At 63.3% G+C, this 14373-nt stretch overlaps 1 protein-coding gene across 9 annotated transcripts in view; it reads left to right on the plus strand.

Annotated features, from left to right (window-relative positions):
* The window catches only part of CACNA1B (calcium voltage-gated channel subunit alpha1 B), a 126005-nt gene that overhangs the window by 17093 nt on the left and 94539 nt on the right, over positions 1 to 14373 (plus strand). For all 9 annotated transcript variants that reach the window (XM_045846035.1, XM_045846036.1, XM_045846037.1 and 6 more), the window contains exons 4-7: positions 3786 to 3877; positions 4601 to 4753; positions 6517 to 6707; positions 13562 to 13665. In XM_045846035.1, the coding sequence (XP_045701991.1) occupies positions 3786 to 3877; positions 4601 to 4753; positions 6517 to 6707; positions 13562 to 13665 (540 nt within the window). The remainder of the gene's footprint in view (positions 1 to 3785; positions 3878 to 4600; positions 4754 to 6516; positions 6708 to 13561; positions 13666 to 14373) is intronic.

Genomic DNA, 14373 nt, shown 5'->3' on the forward strand with positions numbered 1-14373 from the left:
TGCCCACCACCCAAGGTCAAGCCTCCTTCCGTCACCGTGTATTCGGTCCCCTTCCCCCTCTCCGTCCTCCCCCACCCCTCCCCTCTGGTGACCACCATGCTGTTGGCTGTGTGTGTGAGTTGGTCTGTCTGCTGCTTTCTGTGTGACGCCCCACATGCGCGTGAAACCACAGTCCCTGTCCTTTCTGCCTGACTTAAATTTAGCACCGTCCTCTCAAGATCCACCCGTGTTGTCGCAAACGGCAGTCTTTCCTCTTTTCTTATGGCTGAGTGGTATCCGTAGCATATATGTACCATTTCTTCTTTTTTTTTTAAAGATTTTATTTATTTTTAAGCCCTGGCTGGCGTAGCTCAGTGGATTGAGCGCGGGCTGGGAACCAAAGTGTCCCAGGTTCGATTCCCAGCCAGGGCACATGCCTGGGTTGCAGGTCATGACCCCCAGCAACCGCACATCGATGTCTCTCTCTCTCTCTCTCTCTCCGTCCCTCCCTTCCCTCTCTAAAAATAAATAAATACAATCTTTAAAAAAATGACTGTTTAAAAAAAGATTTTATTTATTTTTAGAGAGAGGGGGAAGGAGAGAGGAAGAGAAAGAGAGGGAGAGACACATGATGTGCAAGAGAAACACGCCCCTAACCCAGCCCACAGCCCAGGCAAGGTGCCCTGACTGGGAATTGAACCAGTGACCCTTTGGTTTGCAGGCTGGCGCTCAATCCACTGAGCCACACCAGCCAGGGCTGTACCACTTCTTCTTTAGCCAGTCATCCATCCAAGGACACAAGGATAAGAATCAGATGATCATATCAATAGAGCAGAGAAAGCGTTTGACAAGATACAATATCTACTTATGATGGAAAAACTCAGTAAGATGGGCATCGAGGGAAAGTACCCCAACATAACGAAGACACAGGACAGGCCCTCAGCTAACAGAGTCAGCAGTGAAAACTGAAAGCTTTTGCTCTAGAATCAGAAACAAGTCCAGGCCGTCCATGCTGGTGAGCATGGACTCCTACTCAACATGGTGCGGAGGCCCTGGCCGGAGCAGTGGGGCGAGAGAGAGAAATTCACGGCACCCAAACTGGGAGTGAAAGTGAAAACCGTTAAAGACTCCGGTAAAAGACTACCAGAAACACAGAACAAATACAATAAAGTAGCAAAATACAAAATCAGTGCACAGAAGTCTGTTGCATTCTTACATGCTAACAATGAAATATCAGAAAAGTAAACGAGGAAACAGTCCCATTTGCAATTGCAACACGGAGAATAAAACACTTAGAATAACCCTAACACAGAAAGTGAAGGGCCTGCACGCTAAGGACAGTGAGTTTCGAAATCAGGAAATGCAAACCCTCCAATTTTGTTCTTTTTCAAGATTGCTTTTGGCTTATAGGGACCCTTGAGATTCTGTGTGAATTTTAGGATGAGTTTTTCTATTTCTGAAAAAGACGTCTGGAAACTTGACAGGGATTGCGCCGAACCTGGGGTCGCTTTGGGGAGTGTCGACATCTTACCGACATTAAGTTTCCTAATTCACGAGTGAGTGTCTTTCTGGTCTTTACTTTCCCTCGGCAGTGTTTGTGCTTCTCCTTGGTTAGTTTTATTCCTGAGTATTTTATTCTTTTTCATGCTATTATAAATGGTTTAACATTTTTTTGATTGTTCATGGCAGGTGCATAGAAATACAACTTGTTTCTGTGCTGACTTTATATCCTGAAACGTTGAATTCATTAGTTACAGTAATTTTTGGTGGATTTTCTACAAATTTAGGGCTTTCCACATACAAGATATGTTGAGGTTTTTACAGGGACTGCATTGAATGTGTAGATTAGTTGGGGCGAAGGGACATCCAGTGAGGTCACACTTGAATGGCACTTGTAGTGAACTTTAAACTTGAGAACTCGAGTCTGTAATCCTGGAAATTTCTCACTAGTCCCTTCAGACGTTGCTTCTTCGGGGTTCTTTCCGGGAACGAACCAGGTTTGGTGTGTGACCACCTCCCTTCTGTCTCACTGTTTCCGTCTTCCTGGCTCTGCGGGTGAAGTCTTAGTTCTGTTTCCTAAACCATTAATACTGTCAAACCACGTCACCAGCCTCGAGTATGGCTCATTATTATTGTTGATATTTCAGTAACTGTTTGTTGCCAGGACCTCTAGTTTCTGCCTGTTTTGCTTCATGGTTTCCTGATTTTGACTGAGCAAAGTTCATTTTCCAAGGGTTGACCCCAGTAGCTGAGTGCCTCTCGGCACGGACCCTCTCATGCCCGATGGGATTTCGTTTGGAATGGATTTCCCTGTTGCCCTTCTTTTTTCCCTCCTGAGAGTTTTGATCTTATTTTGACCCCAGTCCCCCCTCAAATTTCATTCCTTGCTGCAGTGTATGTAGGGCCACAAAGCTGTCTTCACCAAGATTCCCGGGTGTGTTTCAGTGGCGCCGCCCACAGGATTGCTGGAGATCTGCTGTGGGCCGCAAGGGGGAAGGAATCCAGACGAAGCCTTGGTTTTGGCCTCGGTGGCAGTTGACGCGTCACTGCGGGGAGGGGGGGGATACTGGGAAGAAGCGAGACTGCGGGTCAGAGTCAGAGGCTCTTCAGTCGCCACGGTGTGACTGCAACTCTGAACTTCAAAAACAAGGACACTTTGTAAAAGATATTTTATTTATTTTTAGAGAGCAGGAAGGGAGGGAGAAAGGGAGAGAAACATCGATGTGTGGTTGCCTCTCGTGTGCCCCATCACCAGGGACCTGGCCCACAACCCAGCATGTGCCCTGACTGGGAATCTAGCCCTTGACCCTTTGGTTCGCAGGCCGGTGCTCAATCCACTGAGCCACACCATCCAGCTGGAAACAAGGACATTTTTAATACTTGCGTTAAAGTTTGGAACGGAGTTCTTTAGGTGTTTAATGTTGTAGGCTTTTGGTTAATAATCAGGTGGAAATGTTTAAAATGCAGGATATCTGAGCCCAGAATTCCAGATTTGAGCTAAGTGTGTCCGCTGGGAGTAATAAGCACACTGTGGTATTCAGAGCTCGGGGGGTCCCGTATGGAGTGAGCCCTGGGGGTCCGCTTTTCGAGTCTGGCAGAGGAGGTGACGCTGGAAAGACCCAGAAGACGAGAGGAGACTGAAGGGCAAGAGTAGAAGGGAAACCATGCAGTAACAGGACCCGAGTGTCGGAACGGGGAGGGAGAAGGCCCCTCTCAGCGTCTCCAGGGGATGTGGGGAGGGGGCCGGGGTGGACACAGCTGAAGGGACTGAGGGCAGGTGGAGCAGGGGCTGGGGGGACACCGGCAGAGCTCCTGGGGGAGGGGCGCAGAGGGGTGTGCTGCAGCCGAGGCGCGGGTGGGGTCTTGCCTTTCGGCTTCAGGCTGGAGTCTGTTTTCCCGGGAAGGAACCGATTGGGGTGGTTTTCCTGAGTCCACCTTCCGGCCCTGGTGTCCATGGGATCCTGCGGCCCAGTGAGGAGGGGCCATCTGTCCAGGACCGTCAAGCTCCATCCTACTCCCGCCCGCCCCTCACCACCACCGCCTCTCGGGGGGCAGCTGGGCTGCAGGGGGGTCGCTCTGGGGGTGCGGTGCAGGCCTGGACGCAGCCGGAGGGCAGATCCGAGGCGCGGCCAGGTGCCAGGCATCCGCCCAGTGCTGGCTGTGCTGGTTCAGCCGCGCGACACTGGGGGGGGGGGGGAGAAGAGCCTCACCCCGTGCCAGCGCTGTGCTCCGACAGGGGGGGACACAGGCAGGAGGGTGGTGGGAGGGGGTGCTGCCTTCTTACCCCCCCCGTTCGTTTCTGCCAGGATCCTGGCCACGGCCGGCACCGACTTCGACCTGCGGACGCTGCGGGCCGTGCGGGTGCTGAGGCCCCTCAAGCTGGTGTCTGGGATTCCGAGTGAGTCTGGGGAAATCCCGGAGGCTCCAGCCCGCTCCTCCCCCGCCCACGGCCACGGCCACGGCCGGACCAGGGGCCTGTGAGCTTGCTGCTCCCGACCCCAGGGTGCCGGGCGGAGCGGGAGCAGCGGGCTTTGGGGGGCGCCCTCCACACGGCGGCCGAGGGGGACTCGGCTTCCCCAGATGGGCGCCGGGCCGTGTCCTCGGTTGTCCCCGCCGAGATGGTCTCAGCATCCCTGCCCTTCCCTCGCGGCATTCCCCGCTCTTCCTCCCCACAGTTCTCTGCGCTCCCCTTCCAGAATCTTCCGCAGGCCCTCGGGCTTCCTCCTCCGCTCCCCTGCACCCCGCTCAGCCCACCTCCCCCGAGACCCCTAGGGTTCGTCCCCGCCCCAGCGATGCGCAGCTCTGCCCTCCTTCCCCGAGGACTCCCGGGCCCTGCTGGGTCCTTTCTCGGAGGGCTCCAGGCTCCATCCCTGGTTCTCACCAGTCCTCCCTGCCCGGGCGCCTAGCCCCGGACTCCCGGTCCCACCCCCAGGGCTCGGCCCCGCCCCCAACGCCCGGCCCCGCCCTCACGACTCTCCGCCCCGCCCCCAGGGCTTCCAGGCCCCGCCCCCAACTCCGGCCCCCGCCCTCACGACCCTCCGCCCCGCCCCACTGCTCTCCGCTCCGCCCTCCGCCCGCGCTCCGCCCTCTGACTCGGCTCTCTCGCTCCGCTCCGGCCCAGGTCTGCAGGTGGTGCTCAAGTCCATCATGAAGGCCATGGTTCCGCTGCTGCAGATCGGGCTGCTGCTGTTCTTCGCCATCCTCATGTTCGCCATCATTGGCCTCGAGTTCTACATGGGCAAATTCCACAAGGCCTGCTTCCCCAACAGCACAGGTGAGGCCCACACCCGTCTGTCCCGGAGCTGTGCCTGTTCTAGCAGCCGGGGCCTCCAGGTGCCCGGCCAAGGACGTGCACAGAACGGGTCTGCTGAATGCAAACGCGTGAAGAGGACAAGTGCAGGCTGTAGGGACTGTGGGAAGGGAGCCCAGAGGGTATCAGAGGTGCAGTGGCCGTGGGGGCGCGCTTCACCAGTACTGGCCGGGAGGCCCGAGGGGACAGTGAGCAGGTGTCAGCGCAGTGAGGGAGAGCTGCGTGGCCGCCTGGCCAGGGCTTCCGCCGCAAGGCTGAGTGTCCTGGTGGCTGTGGCCGGACCCCCAGGGCTCCGGGGGCGGGCTGTGGGAGGCGAGGCCTGTGGGGCCATGGGTTTGCGGGGGGGCGAGGCCATGGGGGTGAGGGGATGACAGGCAGGGACAGCACCGGCTTTGGCTGGAGCTGCAGACATGTTCAAGGAGGACGCACGTAACCGTCCTGGTAGTGGAGAAGGGCTTTTCCTGAAGCTTCGGGTCTTGACAGTCTCTGACCAAACTGGAAATACACGGGAATTTTCTCAACACTCCCCATATTTCCTGCAAACATCATTCTTTTTTTTAAAGATTTTATTTATTTAGCTTTAGAGAGGGAAAGGAGGGAGAAAGAGAGAGAGAGAGAGAGACATCAATGTGCAGTTGCTGGGGGTCGTGGCCTGCAACCCAGGCATGTGCCCTGACTGGGAATCGAACCTGCGACACTTTGGTTCGCAGCCCGCACTCAATCCACTGAGCTACGCCAGCCAGGGCTGGCAAACGTCATTCTTTGCTGGGAATGTTGAGGGCCTTCCCTTCAAAGCCACAGACAAGACGAAGGCACCTGCAGTCGGTCACTTCTGGTCACGTGGCTCTGACCGCCACGGCCGGGAGGCCGGGAAGTGGTGGCCAGTCCGTCCGGGATCTGAGAGCAGGAAAGAGAAGCTCCTGCTCCGGAGAACACAGGGAGCTGCAGGCAGTGACTGTCCCGGCCCCCCTGTGAGCGTTTATTAAGATATTTGGAGGAAGGAGGATAAACCCGTGTGGTCAGCTTTGCCTCCAACCCTGGGGTGTCGGTTTCCTCCCGGAATCGCCCAGGAGCTCTCCCGTGTCGGTGGGCGGGGCTTCTGTGTGCTAACAAACCCAGTTTCGTGCCTCCCACCGGGGTTCTGGGAGTGGAGGGGCCTGGCACGTGCTGCTGGCATCTCGCCGCAGAGCTTGGCGCTGGTTCCTGGCGATTCTTCCTCGTCCCTCTGTGTGGCCCCGGCTGCCGGCCGGGCTCCTGCCCCCAGCACGTCCCGGTGTGGGGCCAGGCAGTGCGTCCCCCAGGTGTCCTCTGGGTGCGGGGGGGCGGGGTGGCCCTGGGTCCCCTGCCTGAGGAGCACTGGGACTTCGGTGGCTGAGGCCAGCGTAGTGTTGGCTCCGGAGTGACGGGCAGGCGTTCCTGTCGGGGGGAGCCACGTGGCAGTCTGGCCGTGGGGGGGAGAGGACCTAGGCTGAGGAGTCTGTGGCTTCTGGCCTCCAGGTGAAGGAATCCCGAGCGAGCAAGTTCGGCTGGGACGGGCGGTTCTGGCAGAGGGCAAGGGTGGGTCTGAGCTCAGGCTGCAGATGAGGGCGGGCGGCAGGGAGTGTGGAGGGCTCCACAGGTACCCGCTCTCTGCCCTCCTGGGTCAGGTTCTCCCGTCCGGGAGGGGAGGGGTCGGAGACCTCGGTGCCACTGAGCTCGGGGCCTGAGCCCCGCCCTCCTGTACGCAGACGCGGAGCCGGTGGGCGACTTCCCCTGCGGCAAGGAGGCCCCCGCCCGGCTGTGCGAGGGCGACACCGAGTGCCGGGAGTACTGGCCGGGGCCCAACTTCGGCATCACCAACTTTGACAACATCCTGTTCGCCATCCTGACGGTGTTCCAGTGCATCACCATGGAGGGCTGGACCGACATCCTCTACAACGTGAGTCTGCCTGGGCCCTGGGGCTCTGGGCCCCACGGGTGGTGCCTCTGGCCGGGAGCCTCTGCCCGGCCCTGGGCTCCTTCCTCAGACCCCGCCCGCCCCCCCTCCCCTGCTGCGGGCTCACTGCGATGCCTCTCGGCTGGAGATCCCTCTCGGCTGGAGCTCCTGACCGGACGGAGCCTGCAGCTTCTGTCGGGACGGAGAACTGAGGGCCGGGGGCGGAGCTCTGAGAAGGCGATGCCCCGGAAGGTCGTCCGGAGGCGGGCGAAGGCAGACGAGTGTGGTCCTGGTCCAGCGGTGGGAGGCATTTCACCCACGACCTGGGGGCTCGGGGCTGGCGGATCGCTGGCCGCGGAAGACTGGCTGAGGGTCCCTGCTGGGCCTTCCGTGTGGAGAAGGGGGCAGCGGGCGGCCTGGGGATGACTGAGCAGCGGTTGGCTATAGGACTCAGGGACACGTCCGTCACCACACGGGAAGCCAGGGTGAGCCTGTGTCCTCCTCAGTGTCCTCGCTGTCTCAGCATGGCTCCCGGCCCAGACAGTCACGCACAGCGAGCCACCCACTGGGCAGTCTGGGCTTGGTGCCACGGGCTGGGGGCGGCCCGGTGACCCCGTCCCTCCCACCCTCCCTGTGCCGCAGGCCCTTCTGCTGCTGCCCAGACCTCTGTCTTTTTAAAATGTGATCGCCTCCCCTACCTGCCCCCTGCCCCCACCCCCAGCCACCTTCTACCCCTAGAGCCCTGGGAACCGCTGGGCCGGAGAACAATTAAGTCAGTGCCCCAGGGGCTCTGGAGGTAGAGCTGGAAGGTGCGTGGGAGCCAGGACGCAGCCTCTGGCTGGGAGGGTGGGGCTGGCGGATTGCTGGGTTTTGCGTGGCTGCAGGGTGTGCAGATGCCATGGGGGGGGACTTTGGAACACAAGGCACTTCCCCTTGAACCCTCGCCTGCGCGGCTTGGGCAGCTCGGGCAGCTCGGGGCGGTCGTGATGGGACGGGAGGAAAGGGGCGACGGGCCTCTGCGCTCTGTACCTCCTCCGGGGGCTTGGGGGCCCCAGGGGGCCCTGGGGCTGGGCACGGAGCGGGTGCCGGGTGGGTGCGAGGCGGCGGCTGGCGGGAGAGCTGGCCCGAGTCTGCTGCACTAGATTCCTCCGTGCGGTGGGCGTCCTGTCTGATGACAGCTCCGTGTGATCGAGGGACAAAAGCGATGACGAGGAGCTTGGCTGTTCTCTCCCCGCAGCAGATCAAGGAACAATTTCCACAAAGACGGGCCCTAAAAATAGCTCTGCGCTGGTCACATCCCTGCCAGCCCCACCCAGACGAGGGAGGGCAGGGCCGCCTGCACCGCCCCCGGCACTCCCTGGGGCTTGGCCGGAGGCCGAGAGCTGGGGGTCTGGGCCCCTGGGGTGGGGGTGGGGGGGCGCAGGAACCGGGTGGGGGCAGGAGGAGACGCTGTCAGGAGAGGCCCCAGAGCCCGTCCCACACAGGCCCCACGGGGGGCCGGGCGCCTCCTGAGGCTCCAGCCGCAGCACTTGGTACCTGCGGGCTCGATGGGGGCGATGCTTGGAGAAGACCCCTGAGGGTGAGGCCCCAGTGGCTGTGGGGGGGGCACCAGGATGCGGCGACGGTGGCCTGGGCGCCCACAGCAGGTGGCCGCTGTCCACACCGAGGGGTCCGGGTCGCTTGCAGGCAGTCAGGGTGTCTGAGGAGGGCTCTCTGCAGGGAGAGGCTGCCCTCGCCTCCAGCCCAGTGGGGGCGCCCCGGCCCCCCAGAAGTGGGCTCCTCAAGCCAAGGGGCACACGCCGTGTCAGGAGCCCAGTGGCGGGATGCTGGCAGGTCAGCGGTTGCCAGGGGCCAGTGGGCAGCCAACGGCCCCTCCGTTCTGCCGGAGGACGACGGCGTCTCCGCGGGAACCTGTGCTCAGAGAGGACCCTGGAAACCTGGTGGCTGTGGGGGCCCTCCCCAGGGGCAGGGAAGGGGCTCCCGGGGTTCTGGGAGGTGAGCGAGTCGGCAGTGAGCGCCTTTGGGGCCGGAGAGACGGACGGTTTCCTCGGGGCAGCGGCCAGAAGGAAGAGCTGGCCTGCGCCCTGCTCCCTCCCAGCCTGTGGCGGCACTGGGAGTGCAGCCCGCCAGGCAGCTGCGGCAGGAGGGCCGATGCTGGGCCTGGGGGCACGGGGGCGTTGTGCGCACCCCCCCACCCCCATGGTCACCGGCCGGCCCGGCCCCTCCCTGAGGAGCACGGCGGCCCGTTCATCAGCAGCTGAGACGGAGACGGTCACTGAACTGAGGCTCTTCTGTCTGAAGTGATCGTCGGGCTTTCCGCTGCCCAGCCCTTGGCCGGGTTCTCTGCCGGGGCCACAGCCACCCAGGTTGGGGGGGGACCGTGCTGGTTCGCGGTCATGGACGTGGGGTGCTGACATGCTCGCTGCACCGAGCAGCGGCCTCGCCACGCCCTGAGGGGGGGAGTGTCAGAGGCCGGGTGTCTGCAGGGAGCGCGGGGCCGGCTTGCCGGCCGCGGGGGTGTGGGGCGAGGGGGCAGCTGCGGGGAGCGGGTGCCCTCCACTGAGTGGGGAGAGTGGTAAGCGAGGTGCCGGCTCAGTTTGCTTCTGCAGAGACCGGGGGCGCCCCAGTGTTCTGGCTCAGCCCGGCACGTTTCAGTGACCCCTCCGTCCCAGTGGGCTGCTGAGTGTGCAGGTGGCAGACGGGGGCTGGCAGGGCTGAGGGCGTGTGTGTGAAGTCGCCAGTGGGGCGGACGGTCATGGGGGCGGAGGAGGTCGCCGGGTAACGAGCATGGACGGAGACCTGGGGCCGTCTCCGAGCCTGTGGCTGGGGGCGGGGGTCTGGCGTTCACAAGGAGCCCGAGGTGGGCTGGGGTGGGGGTAGGAGGAACTTCAGGGACAGCAGAGCAAAGCAGGCACGTCAAGAGCGTGGTGAGCCAGGTCAGGGGCCGTGGGAGGTCAGGGAAGTTGCTGGTAAACTTGACCACAGCAGGGTGGGCACGACACCTGGAGTGCTGGAGCTTGAGGGGGGTGGGGCCGGGCCGGGCGGGGCTAGGACGGGGTGCTGCATCAGCTCTGAGGTTTGGGTTTTCTCTGTGACCTGGAGCTGGGAGGGAGAGGCTGTGCAGGGAAATTTGGGGACCGACTTTTTACAATGAAACGCCTTGAGAGACGGGTGAAGCCACACCGCAGACCCCTCAAATCCTTGCCGTGTTTCCTCTCACGGCCACAGCCGTGAGGCCAGCCTGTGTCACACGCAGGGGAGACGCAGGGGAGACGCAGGCTCTGTGCCCCCCGCTGCAGGGTCCCCTCCTGGGTCCCTGCGGACCGCTGGCCTGGGGGCTGACTCCGTGGGTTTGCCACTTCAGGAGTGTCGTGCAGACTCCCCCGCCCTGGCTGGGACTCCCCGGCCCTGGCTGGGACTCCCCCGGGCTACGCAGTGGTGGCTGAGGCATCTCGGGGGTGGGTGGGCCAGCCGGTGTCATGGACACTCCCTGTGGTCACTGAACACCTGGGTTCTTGCTGTCTGGGGCCGTTGGGAATGATGTCACTGTGCACATCCATGTGCAAACTTCTGTGCAAACTGTCACTGTGCACATCCGTGTACAAACATCTGTGCAAGAGCAGGTTTTCCTTCCTCTGGGTGAGTGCCCGGGAGCGGGACTTGCGGGCCCCATCGCAGCTGCCCGTTGGACTGTTCCGGAAACTGAGGCTGCTCCAGAGCGCCGTGCGCCTCCGCCCCTCCTCCGGCGGTGCTCGCGCAGTCCCGTGTCCCTCGGGGCGTCGCCGGTGCCACCTGAGCCGTCCCGACGCATGTGCTGTGTGTGTGGTGGCACGGCGCCCCGGTCCCGGCTCCCGACACACTCGTGGCGGAGGCTCCTCCCTCGCGTGTTCGCCGTCGGCGCCCCTCTGCCCGCGGCCCTGGGGCCGGCGCGTCTCCTGCAGCGTTCTCGTGTTCTCCAGGCGCTGCTGCTCTGGCCCCAAGGGGCCGTTTCGTTTCGGTTTTGCTCTGCCTGCCCCGGGGGCCTGCGTCGTCCAGCAGAAACGCGTGTTCAGAGTCTTCGCTCGTTCACACGCCGGGTTACGTGTCACTTTGCCGCTGACCTGCAAGACTTACTTAGACATCACGGGTCTGATCCGATACACGGTTTGCAGGCATTTTCACACCTGCGGGCTGGCTTTTCGCTCTCCTGATGCCGTCGCAGGAAGAACGGACGGTTTTTATTTTGACGAAGGACGACTTTTCCACTTTCGTTTTTACCGCTTGTCCAGGAACCCGTGACCGAACCCAGAGTCGCAAAGACTCTGCTGGAGTTCTCTCCGCAGAGTCCTGTTGCCTCCCCTCTCGCAGCACGGGCTGCGACCCACCGTGAGCGGGCTTCTGCACGTGGGGGGGGGGGGTCCGGCCCCCTGCTTTTGTGTGTGGGGACCCCCTCGTCCCGCACCGCTGGGTGAAGGGGCCACTCTTTCCCACTGACCTGAACTGACACCCTCGTTGAAAAGTCGTTGACCGAAAATGTAGGGCTTGTTTCTAGACCATCAGTCCCGTTCCAGTCGTCAGCAGAACCTTCTTGCCAGGGAGTTTTTAAATTGCGACTTTCCTTTCCTTAGCAACTACCGGACTGTGAAACGCGTCTGTCCCGTGTTGGACCGGTCCTGGTGGTCCGCGTGCCGAGAGCCGGATCTGCTCCAGCCGCGTCGTGGGGGGCCTGTGGGCTGGGCGGGGGCGGCTGCCCCTCCGTCCCGAGGGGAGGGCGCATTTCGGCCGTTTCTCTCTCTCGCTCTGTCAGAGGGGTGTCAGCGTAACTGATTGTCTTCAAAGGGCCAGCTTAAAAATTAATTTTCTGTACTATTTTTAACAAAGCTATTTATTAATAACGAAGTTCAACTTTAGTAACGTCCGCTCTCGTTTTCATTGTTTGCTTCCTTCCTGCTCTGGGCTGATGCTGCCCCTTTCCCGGCTCCGGGGGGTGGGGGGCGTGGGCTCAGGTGGCCATCCCGGGGCTCAGGTGGCCGTCCCGGGGCTCAGGTGGCCATTCCAGGGTTCAAGAGGCCCCCGTTGGCCCCCTGTGTGGGCAGCGCCGCGGACTTGCCTCTGGGCTCTGCTTTAGCTGCGCTCTTCAGACCTGACGTGCTTTCATTTCCGTCCAGCTCGGTCTGTTTGAAGACTCCCGGGGGGCGGGGGGCCGCGGTTCTGGCTCCCCACACGCCTGTAGGGCGCGTCCCCAGCTGCGGGGTTGGGCGAGGCTCCTCCCTCTCCCCGTGTGGGTGGGGGCCACCCCCTTAGTGCTGGGCAGGGGTGACGGCCCTGACCCCGACTAGGCCCTCCGACCCAGCTCGGGACGGTGTGTGTCTTCCTACCTCCACCCTGTGGGCGTGCGGCTCAGCGCCTCCCCACTGAGGGGGGATGGGGGAGAGGCCTCGGTGCCCGCTTGTCGGGGGAACGCCCCAACTCCTTGCTCGCTCCCCTCGGACACGGCCCTGGTTTGGGGGTGCGGGTGGCTTGGTGTCCTGGCCGCCGCCTGGGCCCGGAGGAAGTCCGGGCTCCCTGCCAGTCTGTGCCGTTCCCCGCTGTGTTTGGCCAGAGCAGCTTGGCCGCTACCGCCTCAGCTGCGGGCCTGGGGCCCACCCAGCGATGCGTGGGCGAGCGGCGGCCCGGCAAGCGCAGGGGGGCCCCGGGGGCCGGCCGGTCTGCTTCCCTCCCTTCCTCTCTGCCGCCTTTCCAGGGCGTCTCGCCTCCGCTGTCCACGTGGTGGCCAGGGCCTGCGTCCTCCTTGGTGGGGGAATAGGAAGAGGGGGTGCACCCGGTGTTCCCAGACCGGGAAGTCCCGTCGGCCTTGTTCCGAAGCGGAGAGCAGGGGGGCCTGGCTGCTGGTGGGGGCCAGGACGGAGGAGGGCGAGGAGGGTCCCTGGGGGGGGTGGCTTCTGAGGCTGAGGCAGCCACCGGGCTCAGCAGGGTGTGGTCCAGGGGCACCTGTTTGGGGGCCGGTGCCCAGGAATCAGCAGCCACACGTCCCCGTCAGTCCAGGGGCCCGGGGCCTTCAGGGCAGAGTCCGTAAGTCCCCCCAGATGCTGGAAGGTCGGGGTCCCCCAGGGCCGCCCCCCCTGCCTCTGTCCTGTCTGGGGCTTTGCCCGTGACTGGAGCTGCCTCTGGGGAGGGGACCGCAGGGCTCCCCGCCTGTTAGCCGGGTTGCCTGGGGCCCCACAGGCACAGACAGCAGCCAGAAATTAGCCAGATTCAGAGGAGCTGCCCCTTCCGTGGGCTGCGCTGCAAACCAAGGCCGGGGGCTGTGCCCGTCTGCGTTCAGCTGCCGGGACTACGCCTGCCTGTGGGCTCTGTCTCAGGCTGGGCACACGGCCAGAACGCTCTCCGGGAACTTGGAGTCTTGCTGTCGGTCCGGGGGACGGTGGCCGGTGGCCGGGCCCCCTGCCCCTGAGCCGTGGAGGCTGCTGCGAACGGAAGGTCAGACCTGGGCCTTGGGGCCTGTGGTCTCGCAGGCAGCAGCCCGGGAGGGAGAGGGCCATCCCGGCGAGGCCGGCAGGCAGCCCTGACAGCCCCCAAGGCAGCCTCTGCTCTCGGGGGCTGCTCCTCGGCTTTCCGGCATGCTGGGCAGTGGCCGGGGCGCTGAGGGCCTCTGGTGGCTTCCGAGGCTGAGGCAGCCGCCGGGCTCAGCAGGGTGTGGTCCGGGGGCCCCCGTTGGGGGGCCGGGATCCCCGGGCCCGGACTGAGCTCTGCGGGGAAGGGCAGGCGGGCAGGTCTGACCGCGGGCCCTGCCAGGCATCTGACAAGGGCCGGGGGCGCCTCCATGGCCAGGGCTGCGTGTCTCGTCCCCATCCTCCCTCGTCTCCTCTCGCTTCCAGACCAACGATGCCGCCGGCAACACCTGGAACTGGCTGTACTTCATTCCGCTCATCATCATCGGCTCCTTCTTCATGCTCAACCTGGTGCTGGGCGTGCTCTCGGGGTAAGAGGCCGTGAGGGCTGTGCTCCCGGCGTGGCGTCAGACGCGGCGTGTGTGACGGGAGGTGGGGCTGGGCCCTGGCCTGGCGACGTGTCCTGAGATCTAGCCGGCTTCTCTCTGTGCTGCCACCCTCCCCCGCCCGCCCCACCCCGTCCCTGGCCTCCGCGCTGGCCTCCGACTGGGTCCATGGTGGGTTTGGGGCAGCGGTGGGGGCCAGGGGACGGACGGAGTGTCGTCTCTCTGCTGAGCCCCAGGAGAGGACGGGGGGTGGGGGGGCGCGAGGCGGGGAGCTCTCCGAGGGAAAGGTGCGTCCTGACCCCACACTGAGAGGGAGCGGGAACGCACAGCACCCTCCGGCCTGCGTGGGCTCCTGCTCAGGCCAGGGCGCCTGCAGTGGGCTGGGAGGGAAGCCTGGAGGCCCGAGGGGCAGCGGGCGTCCTGGCCTGGAGAGGAGCAGCCGTGGAGAGGACAGTGGGGGGGGCCGGGCTCTGTGCTCTGGCTCTGGCGTGTGTCACTGGCCACGGTCCCGTCCTGAGAGGGGGATGGTCGCCAGCGTGTCTCTGAAAGCCCAGGCCTGGGGACTGGCATGCCCAGAGCACTGGGGACAGGTAGAGATCTCTGGGAAAGTGCAGGGTCCGAGACAGGAGGCCTGGGCTCAGAGAAGGCACCTGCGGGGGAGCCGTCTCCACCGAGACCCCAGGGGACCAGGGA

Source organism: Phyllostomus hastatus, unplaced genomic scaffold, assembly GCF_019186645.2.
Source record: "Phyllostomus hastatus isolate PE091 unplaced genomic scaffold, TTU_PhHast_1.1 phas_contig_495, whole genome shotgun sequence".
Taxonomy (NCBI): domain Eukaryota; kingdom Metazoa; phylum Chordata; class Mammalia; order Chiroptera; family Phyllostomidae; genus Phyllostomus; species Phyllostomus hastatus.